Genomic DNA, 23,261 nt, shown 5'->3' on the forward strand with positions numbered 1-23,261 from the left:
GTCTTCAGCTCAGGTAGCCCCGAGGAAATGGCTGCTAAATCTGCATTTTTTCCTGTTCATTTTATATTCTGACTGATATCTCAAGGTGTCACTTCTTCCTTCAACCAGATCTTCAGAAAAGCTGCTCCCATTGTAAAACAGAAAATTTAAATTGTAAAAGCTGCCCCTGGAAATGCTATGTGTCCTCAAAGCTTCCTCATGCAGTTAAACAAACAGGTGCATACAAAATAAAGTTGTCATTGCCACAGTGAAAGAAATTTCTCTGTGAGAAGAATGGTCCTTTTATATATATCTGTTTAATGTAGACCCGCTCTTGAATATTCAAATAAGTGAGATCATATTCAGAGCTTGCTTTCTCCTGTCTTTCGACTGAGACAAGTTCTTCTAGTTGAAGAGAAAAAAAACACCAAAACCAACCACCAACGTGCAGTTTCCTCTCAGCTGCCCTCAGAGACAGAAGGAAGATGAATTTTGGAGGTTTCTTACTTTCAACTTTGTGGATATTCATACTCTAAGCAGCCATTTCTTCTGGTCTGGTAAGTGATTCACTAAAAACTGCAGTCCCCTGTTTCCAGTGCTCAAACCTGAGTTTGTTAGCCTGACTCAGGCTCTTGTTTTAGGAAGAGTCTGACAGGATAGTAACATAGTTACTCTAGTTATGTCATCCTAAAGTCAGATTTCTGCTCTTTCAGGGAAACAAAGAAACAAAGAAAACTGCAGAGTAAAGGTCCAGTATCCTGTTCTTGAAAGCCACCACAGAGACTACTGAAGGATGCAGAAAGGTCTAAGAATCAGGGCAAATATAAAGTGATGTGTAGGCACTTTGAGATAGAGGTATGAAATGTCTTGCTAAAACCTGCACAAAGGTTTACCCAGTGCTCCTGTACACAATCCCCTATCAACCTAGAGGGCTACATGATTTGAGACAGTGAAATAATGGTGAATGGCAATGAGAGGAGAATGTGCTGCATTGAGTATCCTTTGACATCCCAGCCTTTGGACATGTAACATTGTGCAGGATTCAAAGAAAGGAGTATAGGCCATCATCATCTCCTCTCCCCTTCTTATGGGCAGCTAAGAAACAAAGGCATCATCTATTAATTCCTACAAGATACTGCAGTACGTGTTGTCCCAGGAACTCAAGAAAGACTAGGGGTCTTCCCTAGAAGGCATTTTCCTGTTTTCTCTCTCCAGTGAGCAGATATCACAGATAATAATTTCAAGTTTTTCCTCACAGCTATCATCCATTTTGGGAAATCTGCCACTGTGGATATGGTGCGGGACCACGCAGGTTCATTTTCTGAAAGCTGAACACCATAAGGACTAGAACTGCAGAGTTCTTTATATCATATATGATGTTAACTGCTTTTTATGCAATAGAATAAAAAAAACACTAAATACTAAGCATCTATATTAATCAGACAGTTAAGCAGCAGATACTTTAAGAAACTTCTTCAGACATTTTCTTCATCAGGAAGAACTGGTCATCATAGACCTCCACATCACAAGGACAGTGCTGCCTATACCAGTCAGCTGACAGTAGAATAGAATCATAGAATCCTTTAGGTTGGAAAAGACCTTTAAGATCACTGAGTCCAACCATTACCCTAGCACTGCCCAGTCCACCACTAAACCACGTCCCTAAGCACCACATCTACACATCTCTGAAATACCTCCAGGGATGACGACTCAACCACTTCCCTGGGCAGCCCGTTCCAGTGCCTGACAACCCTTTCAGTGAATAAACTTTTCCTAATATCCAGTCTAAACCTCCCTGGCACAACTTGAGGCCGTTTCCTCTTGTCATATCACTTGTCAGTTGAGTGAAGAGGCCAACACTCACCACTCTCTAACCCCCTTTCAGGTAGCTGTAGAGAGCCATAAGGTCTCCCCTGAGCCTCCTCTTCTCCAGGCTGAACAACCCCAGTTCTCTCAGCTGCTCCTCACAGGACTTGTGCTCCAGACCCTTCCCCAGCTCCGTTGCCCTCCTCTGGACATGCTCCAGCACCTCAGTGTCTGTCTTGCAGCGAGGGGCTCCAAACTGAACACAGGATTTGAGATGTGGCCTCACTGGTGCCAAGTACAGGGGAATAATCAGTGTCCTAGTCCTGCTGGCCACACTGTTTGTGATGCCGGCTCAGATGCCATTGGTGGTCTTGGCCCCCTGGGCACAATGCTGGCTCATATATAGCCAACCAGGCAGGTCCTCCTCTGCCAGGCAGCTTTCCAGCCAGTCGTCCCCAAGCCTGTAGCATTGTAGCATGGGGTTGTTGTGACCCAAGTAGGTGCAGGACCCAGCACTTGGCCTTGTTGAGCCTCATACAACTGGCCTCAGCTCAGCAATCCAGCATGTTCAGATCCTTAAGGGAAGCCTTCTTACCCTCAGGCAGATCAACACTCTCACCCAACTTGGTGTCATCTGCAAACTTATTGAGGGTGCACTTGATCCCTACAGCCAGGTTAATGATAAAGATATTAAACAGAACTGGCCCCAGTACTGAGCCTGGGAACACCACTTGCAGACTGGTTGCCAATATTCACCACCAATCTTTGGGCCTGGCCATCCAGCCAGTTTTTTACCCAGTGATCTACTGTTAACAGAAAGACCAGTCATGGGTTTCATGTGATCAATGATATTCATGTCTCGTTGGCAAGTTTTATCACCAAAGGAAGCCAGGGAAATGAAAGATTTTTAAAGATCTAATAGGGTATTTATGTCATGCAGTGCAAACAGAAAAAATAATAATACAGTTTTCAAAGCAAATATATCTGCTTGGTTTTGTTTGGTTTTGGCATTGATGCCAACTTCTAGTCAACCAAGAAGTCAACAGTACATTTTTATAATTTTTCTTTTTATTCTTTATGATACTGTACTTATGAAACTTTTTCAAACATTGAATATAATGGAATTAATTTTCTATGGAACACTGTAATGATTTAGATCAGCACACATACAGTACTTCCTGCATTCCCTTTTGAATGCTGTGCCACTGATTGCATTGGGTAGGCACAGTTAGTCCATGTATCACAACTATGGGTGCTGCCAGGGACAGCTGTGGCTGCTTGAAACTTAACAGCCATAGCAACAAACACAAATATGACCAATTCTTAGTTAACAAAATATGCAACCAACACTTCTGCACATATTCAGTGGTTAAAAAAATGTTTGAGCACAGCAATAAACTGAAACCCTAGTTAGGGCTTATCTTTGTTTAGTCTCATTTTGGCTTTCTGAAGAGTAATAGAGTAATTTCTTATTTGACAGTTGTAGTAAAAGTACTTTTTGTTCACATATGCCCAGGGCTTTCAGAAATGAAGATGCTACCTTACGCTACTGTTTTTTTATTGAAAAATTGTCTAGAGCTACTTGCCACTTAGTACAAGAATTACCAAAGAGATCTCTCATGCTGAACAGCATGTTTTCAAGCACTAATATTCCTCAAGCTTCCTGAAATATGGGAAGACAATTTCACAATTTTGAGTCAGTGTTTATAATAAGTCTTGACACTAAAAGTAAACTGTGCTTCAATTTTGCAGTCCAGCAAAGCAGAGAAGATAAAGTACATATTTGATGAATGCACCCTTGTCTAGTCCTACTAGATTTTAATTTTCCATGCATTCAGCAGGGTAAACTTTTGTCACTCAGTGAGCTCATAACATTTTAATGCAACTTTAATGATATTTTCCTAGTTACTTGCAAAAATACTTACTTTCGTCTTTCTGCCTCAAATTTACTCAGCAGTTTTCGGAGACCGCCATTCTTAAATCCTTGGAAATGGGCTGCCGGGGCTCCCACGGTGATGACATCATACAGAGCATCTGGAGTGGGAAGAGACAAGCACAGAGATTTGCACGTGCCTATGCCCAAGGTATGGCCACACTAGATCTACTCTGTAAGACATGAGGACAAGTCTATATTATGCCCAAGCAATAATCAAGAAACTGTCTCAAGGAGGCCCAAGAGCTCATCAATCTTTCCATACAGCAACCTGCACACCTTAGAGAGATTCCCCGATTTATTGCTACATCTAAATTATATGCCACAGTGTAGAACAATATTCTAGCTCTGCAGTTTACAAAGCTGCCAAGTAAATTAGCTCTGTGTGTATTTCACTTTATTACCCCTTCCATTATTTAACTTGTAGTCATGTTGAGATGCAGAGATTCATGCACTTTAGAGTCAAAAGAGATCATTATGATAGAATAGTCTAACTGCCTGAATAATACACGCTACAGAATTACAGCTAATGATTCCTGCATCAAGCTTATGTCTTCTGGTTGAGTGAAGGCATTAAAAAAAAAACAAACACCAAAAAAAACCCCAAAACCCAAACCAACACACACACACACAACCCACTCCCCCCCCCCAACAAAAAAAAACCCCACCAAAAAACCCCTCCACCCACCAACACACAAAAAAAAAACCCACCCAAGACAGATAATCTTGCTTTGAAGACTTCGAGTGACAATGAACATATTGCATTCTCAGGGAAGTTGCCCCAATGATTAATCAATCTGACTAGACGAAATTCTCCACTTCTTTTCAAGTTTGAATTTGTTTAGCTTCCACTTTCAGATATAATGAGCTGTTTAATGCTAAATCGAAGAGCTCTGTTCTGTGACATACATGTACTTATTACACACAATTATAAACACAGGGCAAGCCAATTGTTTTCACTTGAAAAGTTACCAGAATGGGAAATAACAATACTATTGAAATTTTTGCTGAGACAATGTGTTGTTACTCTCTGTATGTCGCTGATGTCTAGTGACATACATGATGAACTTTTTCTCATGGATGTATGCTTACACAACTGACGACGAAACACCTTCTTAAAAACAGCCTCTCCTTTTTTGCTGGGAATGATTGTGCAGAGATGAAGATTTAATTACATCCCAAACCACAATAATTATTCCTTCGAAGTTTAACTTTACATTTGTAGAAAGTACATCTGCAATAAGCAGTACCTGTTTTGTGCCCAAGCTGGAGGAATAAAAATACAGGTCAGAGTACCTCCTTCTTAAAATGTAAACATTAGAGGATTTTTTTTTTTGTGAACCTTTATTCATCAAGGAAGATTTCCATGTAAATTAAAATCTAATCCGCTCCTAAAATAGAACTTTTCTTGCATTCTGATGATAAATATCCCTAAAAGCAAGAACACTGTACAAATGATTCACAGTTAATGAACTATGTTTTACTTCCAGAGCTGAATCTCAGAGCATACTCGCTCAAATTGATTTGAACCCTAATGAATTGGTGACTCTTCAATTTCCACTTATAAGGAGAAGTGACATAATTGTATTAGCCTCATGTGAGCTTCACGTTTCTTAAATAGCCCATTCTTTCACGTCTTCATAGAGATTTATCCATAATACATGGTCCTGGGCTATCTGTACTTGACAATAAGTATTTCTACTGCTTAAAACAATGGTGGCTTGAAATCAAAATAAGATAACCCAACATGTGACCTAGATAATGGATTCTGAATATGTTTACGGATAACTCATGAAATGACATTTAAAAGTCTAAAGCCTGGTGCTTTTTCTGACTCTGTTTTGAAAATGGCTTATAGCTACTCTGGGGGGAGTTACTAAGAAGGAAGCTTTCCTTCAGCCTATGGCCTCCTCTTAGCATGGTCAAGGGGCAGCTGTTTGAGACACAAACAGCCAGGGCAGCTGAGCACCTAGCCCCTGCAAGCAAACAGGAGAGTGAGGATGGGAAAGAAGAAGAAAAGGTCTGTGACTTTAGTGACAGGTACAGGGCAGCCTTACTCCCACTTTCCAGAGCGCAGTATGCCGGCAAGTGCTGCAAGACCCGGAGGAAGGCCTGTGACATGGTCCATTTATACATCGATGCAGATCCTTGTGAAGGATATGCAGTGTCAGCACGAGTGCACTGGCACAGGAATGCTCCAGCAACTCAGAACTATCACCCAGTTAGAGAACAGACTACTGCTGACAACTCTGCAGTGGAGACAAAGCTTAAAATGCAGCAGAGTTGTAGGGGCTGTATCATATCGTCAGCATGCTCCCCCCAAATTATTAATTAATAGATGTTAAAAAAAATCCTCAACCCTTCCTCAAAAAAAATGCACAAGATTACAGTTCAAGAAAACTGAGCTTTAAAAATCAATCATCGCTTCATACTCATTACTATGACTCAGATACACTCACGTCCTACTTACACAAGCTCAAAAAATTACTTCAGAACTTGAAGGAAGAAAATGCAAAAGATTACAGTTCAAGAAAACTGAGCTTTAAAAATCAATCATCGCTTCATACTCATTACTATGACTCAGATACACTCACGTCCTACTTACACAAGTGAAACACTAACGCCAGCTACACGCTCACCAGAAAACAATTCCTTCACCATGCCGAAGTATAAACTACTTGTTCATCACTCCTTCCTGAATAAAACGGATCTTTTGCAAGATGGTGACACACAGTGACACAGTAGACGTTCCATAAACCTAAGGTTTATCAGACCAATTTAAGAACTGAGGGATTTTTATGTCAAGCACAGTTCAATCCCAAATTTGAAGGAACCTGCTTGCCTTCACAGAAACCAGTCAGTGTCTCACACTGGCCAGAAACAAAATAAACATCTCTTCAGTCCATCAAATTTATTTAAAGCAACCACACTCAATGTATCAACAGGGCCAAAAGCAAAGCTACAGCAATATATAAATTTAACATCTGTAGTATGATGAACAGAACAAAATGTAGTGTTTATCAAATGCATAGGGATACAGTTATCCCATAACGAAAGAGTACGTTTCTCCAAGCTCTTCCTACTGGGAAGTTTAAACACACAGCTACTTTCTGTTCCATGTCAGCACCCAATAACAACCCAAATCAAAGTTGACTAAAAGGAAACCTGTTTTTGAACACGTGGAACACAAAAGCGCATATCCAAGTGCATACACGTGATGGGATTAAAACCTATCTCGCGTTACCAAAATTAAGATATCTGACAGCGTGAGGCTTAAGGACAGCTTTACAGCTCATCAGCTTGTTTAATCACCACCTCTGTGAATGTTCACATGCTTTCTTTTTCCTACTTTCTGTCAGTTTCCTGGTTATATTCCAGGTGCCCTTTGACATACGCCAAGCAAAGCACAAGATGAGAAAGACCAACTTGTCTAAGTGTTGCTTCCTCCACAATGACTAGCAATAGCTACAAACTCTTCAAAGTGTATACATCAAACACAAGACACAGCTCTTCAATGCTCATAAAATGAAACATCCTTCAGTAAGCTAAACAGATGGGTGAGCAGCTACACGATAAATACAGAAATCACTTCTCCAGCCAAAGGTGAATGAAAAAACCTTCGGTTACTTTTTGTTATATTTATACTATAGTGCTGCCAGAATATCCTAAACATATTGAGGAACCCATTTCCTATATAGAGAAATAAAAAGAGCTCCCCATAACTAGGGTGTCAGTCTTCCAAAAATATGTGTAGCCAGAAATTTCCTCATTTTAACACAAGGTCTCTTTATTGACATTTCGCAATCTCTAAACTGGAGTGTAACAAGAACAGTGTTATCTCATTCCCATGTCAGTGGAGTGAATATTAGCTAAAAAAAAAAAAGAGGGAGTTTTATAATGTAAATAAAGTTCTAAATTTAGAAGATGATTTTAACATTTATCTCTTTCAGTACCCTTTTCAATTATGGATTAACCATATTCCACAAGCAAAGTGGTTTTGGAGGAGAAAGGAGAAAAATCACTAAAAGCAAAACAAAACTCAAGTAGTGTAATAGCTGTGGGTGATTAAGTAAGTGGCATATTTCATTCCACTTTTTTATTTAGTAAATAAACATACAATGCCCTGTTCCCATAGAGGTTTTCTTGAAAACACATAAAATTAAGGTTCTGGCCACCCTTAGTCATTACAAGTCTAAAAACGCTTTTGAGTTAATTTAATAAGTTCAAAACATCAGTTAAATTAATATTTGTGCTGACATATTGTGTCACAATATATCTCCATCTTATTAAAATGTTTGAGGGCACCACTGTTTAGTAAAATAAATATCAAAATATTGAACCAATACAGTACCTAACAGACAACTGGAAGTTCCCATGTTCCAACTCGGAAGTGGATGAACAGCAGCAGTACACAGAATGATACTCCTGTAATTATTTTTTGTACTTAGTGTTTTACAACATGCACAGATGCAGAGAGTATTTATAAGGTGAAAACCTTACAGAGTGTAATTTGTGTTTCTACAGTGACAGCAAATTTAATACATCTCAGTTTATGAACAAAGTACTCACTGCACTACAATTTGCTCATATGTATGTATCAACCACCTCTTTTATCTGTAAAGGGTGCTGCTAAAACTACATGCAACCAGCAGAAAGTAAATTCTATATTAATCAGAATCACAGATGACATTAGAGAAAAATACCCCCCTTTCCAGAAGACATTAGAAGTTCGCAGTATTTTCAGCATAATCAGTGAAATATTTGCACTTAACATAACCAAATGCTTACGTGGCACAGGGTAGCACTGAATAAGTTGATTTAGGCACAGGCAATGCTGGGAGCATTAAGGTTTCCTAAGAAATAGGATATATCCAGTTTACAAGTAACACTGTCCTTAATGGAAACCTGCAACTAGCATCACCCAGGCTGGTGAGTTCATCCAGGCACTCTCTGAGAGGAAATGTATTAGAGATCAGGAAAGTTCTTCAGGGAGAGGGTGGTGAGGCACTGGAACAGGTTGTGCAGCGAAGCTGTGGATGCCCCATCCCTGGAAGTGTTCAAGGCCAGGCTGGATGAGGCTTTGAGCAACCTGGTCCAGTGGAAGGTGTCCCTGCCCGTGGCAGGGGGGTTGGAACTAGATGGTCTTTCAGGTCCCTCCCAACCTATGATTCTACCTCTGGGGAAAAAAAAAAAAAACTTCCTTAAAAACAAGACAGGCAAAACTGGCTTATTTTAACACTACTCTGACATTATGGATCACAATGAAAAATTAAGCCCAGACCCTAGAAGGACGTGAATCTTACTGAACATTGTACGGTGTGTCAGTATGAATCATGAAAGTATTAGTTCTGCACTGCCACAACAGAGTGTTTTTAACCATACATAGGTTACCAGTACATTTCAGTGAACGTATACTCTGCATTTACTTATTTGTTTGAAGTATCACAGAAACAAAATGAGCCTGATAACCTGGAATTTATTTTAAAAAGAGTTCAAAAGAAATGTAGTTAACCTCTCCATAGTTTTTTGAGATCTGCAGTCAGTATCCAGAAGCTGCGGCTTCAGAAGATGAGGCAGAGAAATCCCTTGCATAGGTTTGACTTTGGACCTGATTCCTAAGTTTCAGCACAGACTCAGGACTTCTGATCAATCTCAGTGGCAGTCTGGGTGCAGGTTTCAGAATTTGTACAGAAATGTGGAGGATGGGCAAGCTGGTCAGTTTGATCTCATGATTCACTGAAGTGTGGTCCTCTACAGACAGTACATACTCAATTGATTTATAAATATACCAAACAACAACCAAAACCAAAAGCTTGGGTTTTAGAAGCAGGTGCACAGGTCTGAGAGAATGAAATCAAACCCTTCAGGAAGACAGGCAGGTTCCAGATACGTACACAAAACAAAGGCAGGAAAACACCACACAGAAAGTTTCTACAGCCCATTAAACAAAGTGAAAAGTTAAACACTTCAAACCTAACAGCAGTACAGATTTTTACATAATGAATTTGGAAGCTTTATTTTATTAAAAAAACTAAACCACCACCAAAACAAGTGAAAAACCAAGCAACAGCCTGGTCAGACAAGAAACCTTCTGTATCAAGCCCTACTGCAGGACCTTACAAACCAGCTTATACTGCACAAATTTCACTGACTAGCAAAACACATGCAACACAAAATTAATCCAGAATTTTCTTAAAAAGTCACTGTATTTCCTGTGACATTCTTTTCTCCTCAGTGTTCTTCCAAATCCACGTAAGCTGAAATGGCACATAAATTTACTGAAAACATCCCTAATCAATGTAATAATATTACTTTCCATGCTTTTTATCTGCAATATCGTTATGTCCCATCTAAAAAGTTTAACAAGACTCTTGCCACCATTAAGGGAAAAATTAAAAATGACCAAGATTGCACTCTCTAACAGCATACCTTTCACTTCTATTGTGGTTTTAAGGTTTCATCTGAAAGCATGTCTGCTTAATGTTCATCCTTGAAACTGGATATATAAATTATTTAGAACTTAAAAAAGGCTAAAATGGAAACCCTACCTCTCAATTACAAGTTTAATTTTAGTTCAAAGAATATTTTGTCATACTTAGAGAATTACTTTGCAGAATATACTTTACCTTTCAAACGAGGACTATGCACATGCATTCTTTGCAGATGAAGATTTATTGGGATGAATTCTAATGTTTTTTCTCCTTTGCTGCAGCTTGATTTGAAGGAAGAACCTGAAAAACAAAAGTTTAAAGGATCATTATCTTAAGTACCCAGCAGATGTTTTGTCTTCTTCTTAATGCGAGGACAATAGTTGTACATTAGAAGTGTTCTTCAATTTGCTTTTAATGTGTAATTGTATATTAGGAGAAGAGTGGTTCACTAACTGAGTCTCAGCATGTATCCATATTGGAAGTAACAAAACAGCTTTTAAGTCACAGAACAATCTAATTTTTTAATTCTAGGTGATAGACATTTTTTCTTGCTGTCTGAAATCGGTCTGCAGTCTGCTGGAAACAATATCACAGTTAGGGTGCACTATGTTTATTCTGTGCTAGAAACACAGGGGTACAGAGATATGATGGTACTACATTTTCACCAAGTAACATTTTTATTCTTAAAAGTATTATGTTACAAGTATGCATCCTTCCTAGAAAGTGCAAAATAAAGAAACATAAACTAGCTTAAGAAAAGCTATGAATTAGGTTTTTTTCTAAGAAGTCAGAATCACAAGAAACAAAACATTTGGAAAAAAAAATAAAACTGGTTGCATACTTCAAAGTACGAGATGATGAGTTACTCTATGATGGTATAGAGGAATATAATTAAAGACTGACTGCATGAAAATGTAATTTACCTGGAGATATTTGATACAGCATATATATGAAACAAAAGGGTACAGATTAGAAAAGAGAGGTGGTCATAGCTTCTCACTCAGCAGCTCAACATTTACATTGAGCATTTTTTCAGCACCCTATCATTTTGCCAACTACTGATCATTTTGAATAAAATTCCTCTGATTCACACAGAATTAAAAAAAAAAGGAAAATATTTAGAAAAGTTTAACCTTTCCTTGAAAAAAAAAAAAAAAGAAAGAGTTGAAGATCTTTTAAATTCTTTTTTTTACTTGCTTAATCACTATTTGCTATAGGTTATCTGTTGAAACTTCCACCATGAGTCCAACACCATTATGAGCCTCCAAATGCAAATTACATTGCCAGAGGGCACCAATGATACTCCAGACCAGCTTAGGCTGTTACCTAAGCTTAGTAACTTAAAAAAATAATTTAACAAAGGTTAAGAGCAAAGGTAGCAAGAAAAGCATTTGACAGGAGTCTAAGATTCAGATTTGATAGGAAATCTGGGGATGCAGACTAAAACCAGGAGTCATTGATGATGAGGAATAGCAGGCTAAAACCAACATCTGGAAAGAACAGAAAGACAAAATCATGGGAGCAGTGAAGGGAATTCCAACTGTACAAGCAAAGCAATGGGAATAGTGCAGATGAGGAGATGGTAAATCATTAGGGAAGAAGACAGAAAGGGGGCAGATTATTTATGAGATCAAGGAATGGTAACTGGATCTGAGAGAAGGAAACACTGGCAGACTAAGAGGAGAGTGAAATGACAGCAGATTAAAAGGGACCAGCAAAAGACAAGCAGGAGGGAGAAGAGGAGAAGAGCCTGCTCTACTTGGAGTACACTTCTGTCCTGAGCCAGAATAGAACACATGCAGCACTGCCAAGTCATGTTATACCTCTTTTCAGGGAAGACCTGTGAAGCAAGAATCCCTTCCCATCCCGGGCCAAAAACATATGGGATAGTAACGACTCACTGCTATCAGTTACTCTGTTTACTCAGGTATGAGAGATCTATGCAGCAGAATTAATACCTCAATCTGTGTTTGCCAGTGTCATCCATATGATAAAACTAATTTTCCGTACAGTTCGTTTGGTTTTAAATAACTTGGTAAATTGTATTTAAGGACCAAGAAAACTACATTTCCTCTATTAAAATTGTTGTTGTTACTGTTGCAAGATTAAACTCTTCAAAGTTATAAAAAAACAGAATATAGATGCAACCTTCATCTGACATCTACCTGAAAAGGAGCTGTGAGATAAAACTTCAATGATGTATTACATAGTAGCTTTTTCCAGCTCACTGAATGTTTAGGGCCTTTGCTGCTCCACTTAGGAGCAATACAATATCCTGTTTCCAACTTTTACTTTGATATCTGGATTCAAATATATTGCTCAAGCCTTCCATAAAAGACAGGTTTATTAATTTCCTCAAAACTGCCTGTTCCATGCATCGCTACAGTTTCTAAGCGCTTTACAAATATTTATAGAATAATCTAAACTGACTGAGTAAAATGGTTATAATTTTATCCATTCTAATGGCAGAGAATAACTTAAGGTCGAGGCATTTCAGAAACAATGCCTAAATATGAGATATGCAGGATCTCGTTCTGCAGAGCACACATTATAATGCAGCATCACATTCCATTTTGGAAGCACAGCTCCCACTGAGTTGAATTACAACTCTAAGTACTGAGTACTTCTGCAAAACAGCTTGCATCTACTGCCAGGCTTCCAAAAAAGGCAGTGGCACGTTAAGCCCTTCTGAAGTCTGACTTGCCCAGTGTCACACAGGAACTTTGTGACAGAGGCAGGGATAGTGTCCAGTTCTGCAGAGCAATACTGAATTGCCTTAACCTCAATTGTCTTCTCCTTCTAAGGCTGTTAGAATAATAGAATTTCCAATTTGATGACTAAAATAGAAAAAAAAAAAAAAGAAAAAACCCACCAAACAAACAAACAAACAAACTCCCACAAAAATCAGTGCAGGGAGAAGGGAAGGGGAGGGTGGAATATCATCTCAGGTCAAACTAAAACAAACAAAGAAGTTTCCCAGTTGTTCTCCCTCCCAGAATCACGAAATTTATGGTTTAGATCCACCTGAAATGATTTGCTTTGACGTTACTTAACCCTTTTAGATTCCTGTTAGTAAGTTCCCTTGAAACAAAAATGCTTGGCATTCTCTAAAATTCTCCCCCATTTTTGAGGATAAAAGTGTTTGCCAAAACAACTCAAATTTGAAACACTTAACATCCTTAAACCTCCATTTTTACTAAATATGCTGCTATACCACAAACTGCTGTCTAACACTAATGCAGTCTCCTGATACTTTCACTGCAATCTCTCTTATCAAAAACAAATTAAGTGGTCTATTAGCAACAGCCTTCCCCATTAAATTCCACAAATAGCTCAGTTCAGTGTGAGGTAGGTATGCCTCAGAAAATCCAATGTGTGACTGCATAGGAGGAACGTGGGAATATTTTGGAAAGATTTTTACTTACAGATGCTATCTCCGCTTCTGTGCACTGCTTTCGAGTGAACTAGCCTGAGTACAAAAGGCGATTGGAGATGCTTGCACCTAGGTGACTTACATGTAGTTGTTTGTGAAAAGATACATGCAAAAAGCTCCTTGTTAAAGGAAAGCAATTGCTCAGTGAGTAACGACGTAAAATGCAAAAGACGTTAACATTAACTCTGCTTTTGATGTATCAAGAAGGGAGAAGAGTGCCAATGAGTTAGTGCTTCCACACATCTCTAGTTGCCAATATGGTAGTGAGCCAAAGACAGAGGCAATAGCACTCCAATACTTTCCTAGAGGAATGCAGCCAGTTGGACTTGTCTTAAAACAAAGCTTCCCAAAATAACAACCTGACTCAGGAATATTGCATCTGACACCAGATAACAGAAACTGGATCTCGTTTAGAAAGCGAACCTTGGTAGAAGTAGTGCTGATGGCAAACTACCCCTACTAGGATGGGTGCCCGTTTCTGAGCAGATCTGAAACTCAGACACACAGGTACTGCAGAGCAGAGCAATTTTCAAGCAGTTTCAGAACGTAGAGAACTGCCTCAATCCAAACTCAGGCATTGTGCTAAAATAAAGCAGGAAACCTACACAGGCCAAACTGTAAAGCAAAATCTTTTTTGGCATGTATGTCTGACAATGGGCAAGACTGTGTTGAAATATGTTGACCTGAAAAGTCTGAATTAGTTGTACTCACATCTCTGATCTTAGCATTTTCTACCGTGTGAATACCTAAGTTTCCAGTCTTCATTAGAAGGACTGTGTACACATCCCACTGATCCCAATAAAATAAGTTTTTGAATGTTAAAGTGACTTTTCACACAAGATATAAAATCAAGGTTTTTCCAGGTATCAAAAAACTATCTTACCAGCACCATATCAGCAAGGGGAGCAAAAAAGGGCCATTGAAGAAATGAGATCTAGGTATGTACCTGAGTGTTGGCCTCCAGATGAACACCTCTTTATTTCTCAACTTTACTGCAATTATTAGGTTGCTTTTGTTTTCTGCTTGGTTTTGTTTTTAGAAAAATGTTCCCCCACTTCTTTGTATGTGCTGGCTCTGTCCTTCTCAGTAATCTCAGGTTCCCTAGTCCACTGCAATTCTCCCAAACCACAGCTAATACAAGTCATCTAACATCACCAACCCTTTTCAATTTCACTTGGCACAATAAAGGCCTTGTAAGATTTATGCTTAATAGTTTACACTGTCTTTTTCTTTTTTTTTTTTTATCTCAAAAGGTCATTTCAATATTTCCCTGCAGCAGGTAATTTATTACGTTGATTCCTTCATAATCTGTATTTATTGCCTTGCATATGATAGTTTATGGAGTACTTTCAAAATGTAACTAGCAAACTATTAAAAATATCTATCTATTAGGTAAAACACAGAAACATGAATTTGTTACAGTGGATCAGGAGGCATGAGATTCAAATTAGAACTGGAATATTCTGATGATGGTAAACAATCATAAATGCAAGAAATTACACTTTGGCAACCAAAATGCCGATTTTTATACAACATTCACGGTAACAGATCAGCTTTTTCACACCAAACATTTCAGCAGGTGATCAACTGCTCCAAAAATGTGCAGTTTCAGTTAGAGACTGTTTTTTGTTCATACACTAAACCAGGATTTCTCTTTTCCTGTGACCAGGAAAAGCTATTCCAGAGCAAACTGGAATGAGAAATACCATGCTCAGTCCTGTATTAGAAGATGATGGATGAGTGATAAAAGTTTTAATGCCTATTTTGGAAGGGAAAGATTTATGTCTTACCTACTAAATGAAGCAGATTCATTATAATAAAAGTAAATGTGCCCAACTCTCTATAAGAAGAAATTAGTCTGCTATGCATTTTAATTGTACCTTCAACTAAAACCTGATGGCTTCATTACTCAGTACACACAAAAAAAGTTCTGTTCGGTCTACGTCAAAAAAAATAAAATTAGTTAACACCAAAAACTATCCCCTAAATATATATCAGATATTTCAAAAGATGTTACCATTTTTCATGATGATTTTTTATAAGTTTTTACAAATATTCCTAACTATAATGTATCCCTTTTTCAGAAATATTCTAGATTGCAAACTTATGTATATGTAACACAATACACAGTGTTTACCTCTGACACGCACTGCTACATGCCTACACACACAGAGCTGTGGGAGTAAGGCCCCAGTGGGAATATCTAATGGTGAGGATACAGAGCAAAACAGCAGAGGCAGCCCCCTCATCAAAAACACGTTTGAGATGGTGATTGTGAAGAGTGGTGTTAGAAATCTGACACCAGCAAGAAAGCAGCAAGACCTTTGCAGTAATTCAGAACAAATGCGCCCATTTCCTTCCAGAATATCTCAAAAACTGGAGGTGGGGGGTGGGGGCACACCAGCAGGAAGAGGCAGAAAAGCATGCTATAAACAGACAGAAATATTTGTTTGCTCAAAACAGTGTTGTACAAGAAATAATTTCAGTAGTCTCACAAAACAGAAAAGAATTATCATCTGTTCCTTGAATGATTTGCGAGAATTCAAAGGAAGATATAATTTGTTTTGCAGTCTTTCCTTGTTGTTTTAATAAGAGTTACTACAAGAGGAAAAGACCAGCTGCCTTTTCCTGCACATGTCACTGACGCTTATTCCACTGGCATGCAGACCCTACCTTATAGTCCCTGACCACAGGGCTCCAGCAGATACTGACTGAACACCCACTCAGTGGACATCAGAATACAAGGCCACTGTCTCCACATGAAAAAAGGCGAAGCAGCACATGCTGCTGTTTCTGGACTGAGGACAGGCTGCCAATCCCATATTAATGCTGTGCTTTTTTGGGCACAACATGGGAAATAACTACTACACTAAAGATATGCAAACCATAGCTAGATGTATCCTGCAACTGTAGATGTTATCCTGCAGACTGTTAAATGTAACTTAAGTTAGGTTTCAAGAAAAACTGACAAAACTCCCTCCCCGCTAAGGCTGGTTTCAATTGGCAGATGGTATTCAACACTAGCAAAGCAGAATATTCAATTCAAACACACACACACTTCTTCAATTTGTTTTTGGCTGCTGTGTAACCATGTTAGCTGTGAAAAACTGCTGGAATGCATGGAAAAAAAAAAATAGATGAGGAAATAGGACACCTATGAGTATCCCAGAAATACGATTTCAAATACTTCATTTTTATGTGTTTTATTTCTGCTGAATATGCCACTATTTAGTTACCATCCATCTAATTAATTCTTAACTGCTCCAGAAGAGAAGCTACTGTTCATACCTGTATGCTTCCCAAGCTCTGCCAGAGTATCCTGGTACACGCCCAACATCTGATCACAGTGAGCAATAACACTTTTACGCATATTGTCCCAGTGAGGTGCAAGTTCTCCCAAGTCTTTAAGTTCCTGATTCCTGTATCAAAAGGCAAGAAAGGCACTAATTAACTCATTAATCCATTAACATTCATCCCAATTAATTTAATTAATAAAAACAGATTCGGGCAAAACATCAAAAGCACTTCCTAATTGAAATAAAATCCATTTTCGTAATGCTTGTAAAATCTGCTGATTTCAGCTCTGTTATTACGCCACACAATAAAGGACATCAAATGAGTGAATAATACTGTAATCTGTGTTCAAAACTCATCTGGTACAAATGCAATGTCTTGCAAACTGAAATACTACTTCTTCCCTAGAGGTAAGAAGGCTTCCAGGCTCCAGAGAGCTGTGTTCACAGCAAGTAGCTTTTTCTGAAGATATATTGAACACTATTGTAAAGAAAACAAAGTTTGCTCCTTTTCCAACGTAGCTGTTTTGATACACTCTACCCTTTGGATACTTTCACACACAACATAAACACAGTTCTCACAGCACTTCTACAAGTGTCAGTTTAGCCTTCACCACAATTTTCTAGTGTTCAAAACAACACACGAACCAAAAAAAACCCCACCGGTCCCCTAAAAGTTAATCTGCAGCCTTACAGCTGTGTTCATCAGGTCAGAACAGCAGTGTTCTGTTAATCAAACATGTTGCTGAAAATCCAAAAGGAAATCCTTTAGCAAATTATCAGTTTTCCTGTACACTCTTGAGAACTGACCTGAGTGAAATAGAGATCACTTTAATTTCCTACACAAACAAGCATAGTTACAGTACACTGGGCTTTCTGTTTGTTTTTCCCAGTTGCAAAGTAAGTTCATCCTGTGTCTATCCCAGCACCACTCTTGAGGGACCTGTCTTTAAAGAAACTGAAAATGAAAAAGATCTTGAGCCTTCGAACACTTGGAATTGTTCAGGAGAACTTATGCAACACAACCAACAAGTTTTCCTCATTTTCCTCAGAAGTATCAAGCAGATTGTTTCACTGCAATTCTTAGAAGTCTCAAAAAGACTTCTAGAGGACAGCTCTTGCATAAAGGAAAATTACTGAAGAAAAAGGAAAAACAGGGAGAAAGGGACAGAAAGGGGGAGGCAGGCCAGTGACAGTGCAGCACAGGGACACAGAGCTACACTTCCCGCAATAGTTCCGAGCACTGAACAAAATTTTTACTTAAACAGAAAAGCCCCACACTGATACACTCTTTTCCCCACCATTACTAGCTTTGCCTTACAGTGAACAGTATTAGAATAAGCTATATTGGCATAATTCTGCTCCTGGTTAATACGACAACCAAAATCAAACAGACTGCATTGGAAGCAGAATAAAGGTATTTTGTTTATACACATCCTTGACAGTATCAAAATGGAAACAAGGATTACAATACATAAACTCGCTGGGAGTTTAACTAATGATGTATGATTACTTTTTTCCATTTCACTGAACCTGAAGAACAGAAGTAGATGAAACAGTTCAACTTTCCTCCATCAATACAGAGTGGCAATGCTGCGGCATAAGAATCATCAGCAATAAGAGGACAAACCCACCATTTTCAACCACTATTTTCCTTGAAAGTTTTTAGCAGATTAAAATGAGACATCCTATTAAATTAATATCTCAGGGCTTCCTACTAAGAAAAGCTCATAAAATTTGGCAGGGTATACAAATTTAAGTATTTGCAGTGAAGATATGGCCCTTAATATTTAGTGGCTTATTTAATACTTTTAGGAACAATGTCTGGAACTGGCTGAGCTCCAACACTGTACTCTGCTCCTCCTATAAAGGAATATAGTATTCTGCAGAGATCAGAGAAATACTACACAGTGAGAAGTGGGCACATCACTACACCACATTCAGAGCCCTCTAACCCATGGGAAACACACTGCAGGGGCTTTGCTCCTTCACCTCTATGTAAGCCCACGCCTGGAGCTGTTGGTCCCATGTTCAAGCCAAGCAACAGCACGAGTAGAAACCTCTTATTTCATACTAAAGCATCCACCTCAAACCCAAAACTTGTTTAACCGGCTGATTACGAGTTAAGTCCATTGACACCAACGGCAATGGGAAGGGAAAGCTGCTATCAGTTTCACAGCGTGGTAGGGGTTGGAAGGGGCCTCTAGAGATCATCTAGTCCAACCCCCCTGCCAGAGCAGGATCACCTAGAGTAGATCAGGAATATCCCACCATATTAACATGTTTTCAAGGAATATCAAATCCTGCTCTGTCGTTGTCAACCAGGCTTTTATTTGTTTCATCTCAGAAACACATATGCAGTAGTGAAGTCAAAATATGGCCACCAGTATGTCATAGAAAGACACACCTTATCTGCAATGTTTCAATAAAGTAAGCATACAGTTTTGTAGTAATCAAGAACATGTACAGCACAGAAACTTAATATCTTTTCTAAGTTTACTTTCATTTAAAAATACAGTAAAATCAAAATCATGAGATAACAGAATTATATGGCATAGACACCCTTTCCTCCAAAAATAGCTTTCTTGCACATTTTATATCTTTTTTTCAAATGCAAATATACAAGACATAGGGTTTAGATACTATTTAACTCACTATTTACTCACTATTATTGTGAGTTCTTACTATTTATAACTTCTGGTGTTGACTCAGTACACCTCTGAGTTATGGCTGAAAAGAGAATTATTTTTCCCATATCTAAGCTCCATCAACAATATTCCATAGTATCAAGGTTTACTATCATTATTGTGAAGGGCTCCTCCCAAAAGGAAACAAATAGATTAAAAAAAAAAGTATTTTTCAAATTTGGTAGTTTATAGTTCATACTAATACCCACAACAACCACCTTAAAATCTTTAATTTGTTTAATAATAATACTTATACCAGAACTTATTTCATTGAATAACTTCAAAAACACACTTAACCAGTAATTGTGTTAAACAACTGTGCTATAAAAGAAAATTAATATTTATATATATTGGTTCTACAAAGGGCAAATCGGTTACTGAGTCACCTTTTCAATGCTGCCACAGAATTTTGAATAGCTTGTCAACAGAGCAGTAAGCTCAGAGCAAACTCAATACTGTTAAAATAGAGCTATTTATCATCTCCTCCACTCCAAATATCCTCTCAAAGTCTTTTCCAGGTAATTGCACTCATCACCTTGACAGATCCTTTGCTCAGCAGCAACTTCAACCCTCTCACAGAATCAAATCCAACCTTTGTCTAGATCTTGCTGTTTAGCTCCTCAAATTGCCTCCTGAAAAGTCTTTTCTGCCAATGCACAACAAAAATTCCCACCCAAGAGCATGCCTCAACTTTCACTGCCTCCGTTGATTAGTTCAGTATCTTCCTTGGTGGCCTTGACATAATCTTGCCCCATTTGTATCTAACCAGAATGTGGATGTAAACAGTCCATCCCATTCCTCCTTCTCCACTTAAAGTATTAGCTAAATAGCTTACTTTCAGGCCCTCCTCAGGTACTTTCTCCTTGTTAGAGTCATTCTTTCCTTTCGCAGACTAATTATGCCATCTTTCACTGAGCACTTTCCATTACGTGTGGAAGCAGCTCCCCATTAAAAAGTTAAAATCTACCTGTTACCCTTTGTTGTGGTTTAACCCCAGCCAGCAACTCAGCACCACACAGCCACTCGCTCACTATCCCCCAGTGGGATGGGGGAGAGAACTGGAACGGTAAAAGTGAAAAAACTCATGGGTTGAGATAAAATCAGTTTAATAGGTAAAGCAAAAGCCACATACACAAGCAAAGCAAAACAAGGAATCAATTCACTACTTCCCACTGGTAGGCAGGTATTCAGCCACCTCCAGGAAGGCAGGGCTCCATCACATGGAATGATTACTTGGGAAGACTAGCATTACAGTAGAAAAAAATCAGTGTTGGAACCTGATCTGCTGAAAGGACTATATACCATGTTGATAGTAAGTATAAAGATTAACACTCATTGGTGTTAACACAACACAATTTTAAAGAGATGAAAAAAATCTAAGAATAAGTTATGAGACTCCTCAGGATCCCACAGCACTATTAGAAATGTCAAGAACCTTCATTTCAGGCTTCTACTTAAAAATCAACCACCTCTTTTGCTTGATTGACCTACTGATTTACACAGCTACAACTGGTGGGCACTGTGCTCTTCAGGGGACTGCAGCCTTCCCCTGCCGACAGCAAGTACAGTCATTACACAAGCTGTTACACGGAAATGCAGAATGACGTGGGATGAGCTGTGCCTGGACTGAAATATCTGTGCTTCATGAACAACTACGTCAGGACAACCAGAGATCTGTAAACACTACATGACTGGACACATTTCTGAGATTACTAGCAATTAATCACTGTTGTCATTAGACTCAAAGTAAAGTTACATGCATTTTTCTTTTGTTCCAAGAAAATTTTCCATGAAGCCCATTATCAAATGATGGTTGAGCACCCAAGGCTCAGACTAATATTGTTCTTTCTGATTTGTCAACTCATGCTTTTAATTGGGTTTTTTAATTATTGCTAATACCACCTTAGGTGCACGATTATAGTAAACTACTAAAAGTACCTGGAAGAGTCACAAAGAATGTCCTGTATTATTCATATTGATAATTTCTACTTTATCAGTCTCTGCTTTGTGCTAATGACCATAATAACAGAAAAAGTCTCCTCATCACTTTGGATACAGCTTAGAAGTCTGAAGGGAACATATTTCATTCTGAAAATGCCAAATACTGAATCCTGTATGGAGTACTTTGAACGAGTGGTACGCATCATGTTCAAAAATTATTTGAAGAAAGTTATAATGCTGAAGTCACATTCCCAAGGAACTTGGTTTTGCAAAACCACAACAGGCTAGACATCATTGTTGAAAGCACAGTGAGAACTTGTGTTCAGTGACAAAATCAAATTAAAAATCAAATGAAAATTAAAAAAACCAACCAAACAAAAAAAAAAACCCACCACCACAAACCCAACCAAAAAAAAACCCAGCAGCAAGATGAGCAAGATCAGTCAGAAGAGGGCAATGCCTCAAAAAACGTTATTGGATCTAATTATTCTGTCTCAGAAAAGGGAACAAAACCATTTGCATCATTAAGGACACAGCAGAAATCTTCAGAAATTGAAAGATGGAGTTGAAAAGATCACTCTATTTATATAAAGAAGAGTTAAGCAAGAGGACATATGATAAAAGCACATAAACTACAAATGCTGTACAAAGTAGCAACTTTTGATTCATTCAGCTTCAAAAATCCAGCGATGCAATTCCCAGTGAAGCAAACATGACAAATTCAAAACCGAAAAAAGGAAGTGCTTTTTGCCTCCACTAAGCAAAATTAGCTTATGAAATCCACTTTCACAAAAACATCAGAAGCGAAGTGCTTAGCAGGTTTCAAAACCAAGATGAGACATTTCTGCAGATCATATTTGCAAAAGTTTTATAATATTATAAAGGTGACAACGTTCTGAATATTTATCAAACAGGAGCTTTGGAGTAAATATAAACCATTAGCTTTGGGGCATGACTCAATCACTCATAAGTAAAGGAAGGTTCTAAGCTTCCTTCTAAGGAAAGGAGCACAGAAACGATGTTTCCTAACAGATTTTATTTTAAAGTGGACATGCTTATGGATAAGCATTTCATCTACTTTTGCAGAATAGAAGCAGATAAAATAACTCTCATTTTTCTTTACCACAAGTTATGGTCCTGCAATATACAGGCAATAACACTTCAAAACAATGTAACATTCTCTCCAGAAATAAAAGAACCACAGCCTTTTTACTATATTGTTCTGAGAACAGACAAATAATTACTATGGAAGATTTAATCCCTTCTGGGGAAGCTTTGACAAAAATGAACAAAAGGATATTTTTCTTTCTTTCCTAATAGTTCATTTAGAACCTCTTGGAAATAGTTGCCGTTTTTCTCTTCATACACAATTTCTCAAAACTACTTCAGGTCTCGTTAAGCCTGACCTGACAGGTAACTAAAGTTTAAAATGTGCATTGTGACTGCTTTCTGCATTCCTTAAACATTTGTTTAAAAAAACCCAACCACAACAACACACAAAAAACCCAAGACACCCCCCCCAAAAAAAACCCACCAAACCCATTAAAAATATTTTAAAAGTCATTTCTTCTATGTATATGTAGAGAATAGACTGAGATTTGCCAAGGCTTGAGAATATTTTATGCTGTTCCTGAGTGCTAGAGTTTTAAAGTTCATTTTGCAATTCTACCCACCACCATCCTCCTTTCATTATCCAAAAGTGTAGACAATATATAAGCTAAATTAAATCCGTTTCTTGATTCTTGCCTTAAAACTCTT

The 23,261-nt window shown here is 38.3% G+C and overlaps 1 protein-coding gene across 1 annotated transcript in view; it reads right to left on the reverse strand.

Moving 5' to 3' along the window:
- The window catches only part of INPP4B (inositol polyphosphate-4-phosphatase, type II, 105kDa), a gene marked incomplete at its 5' end in the record, with an annotated part of 108,844 nt that overhangs the window by 74,171 nt on the left and 11,412 nt on the right, over nucleotides 1–23,261 (reverse strand). Inside the window, 3 exons of the mRNA XM_010152234.1 lie at nucleotides 3,711–3,819; nucleotides 10,345–10,449; nucleotides 16,871–17,001. Of these exons, the coding sequence (XP_010150536.1) occupies nucleotides 3,711–3,819; nucleotides 10,345–10,449; nucleotides 16,871–17,001 (345 nt within the window). The remainder of the gene's footprint in view (nucleotides 1–3,710; nucleotides 3,820–10,344; nucleotides 10,450–16,870; nucleotides 17,002–23,261) is intronic.

The sequence above is a fragment of the Eurypyga helias genome, unplaced genomic scaffold (genome assembly GCF_000690775.1).
Source record: "Eurypyga helias isolate BGI_N326 unplaced genomic scaffold, ASM69077v1 scaffold7125, whole genome shotgun sequence".
In the NCBI taxonomy this organism is placed as follows: domain Eukaryota; kingdom Metazoa; phylum Chordata; class Aves; order Eurypygiformes; family Eurypygidae; genus Eurypyga; species Eurypyga helias.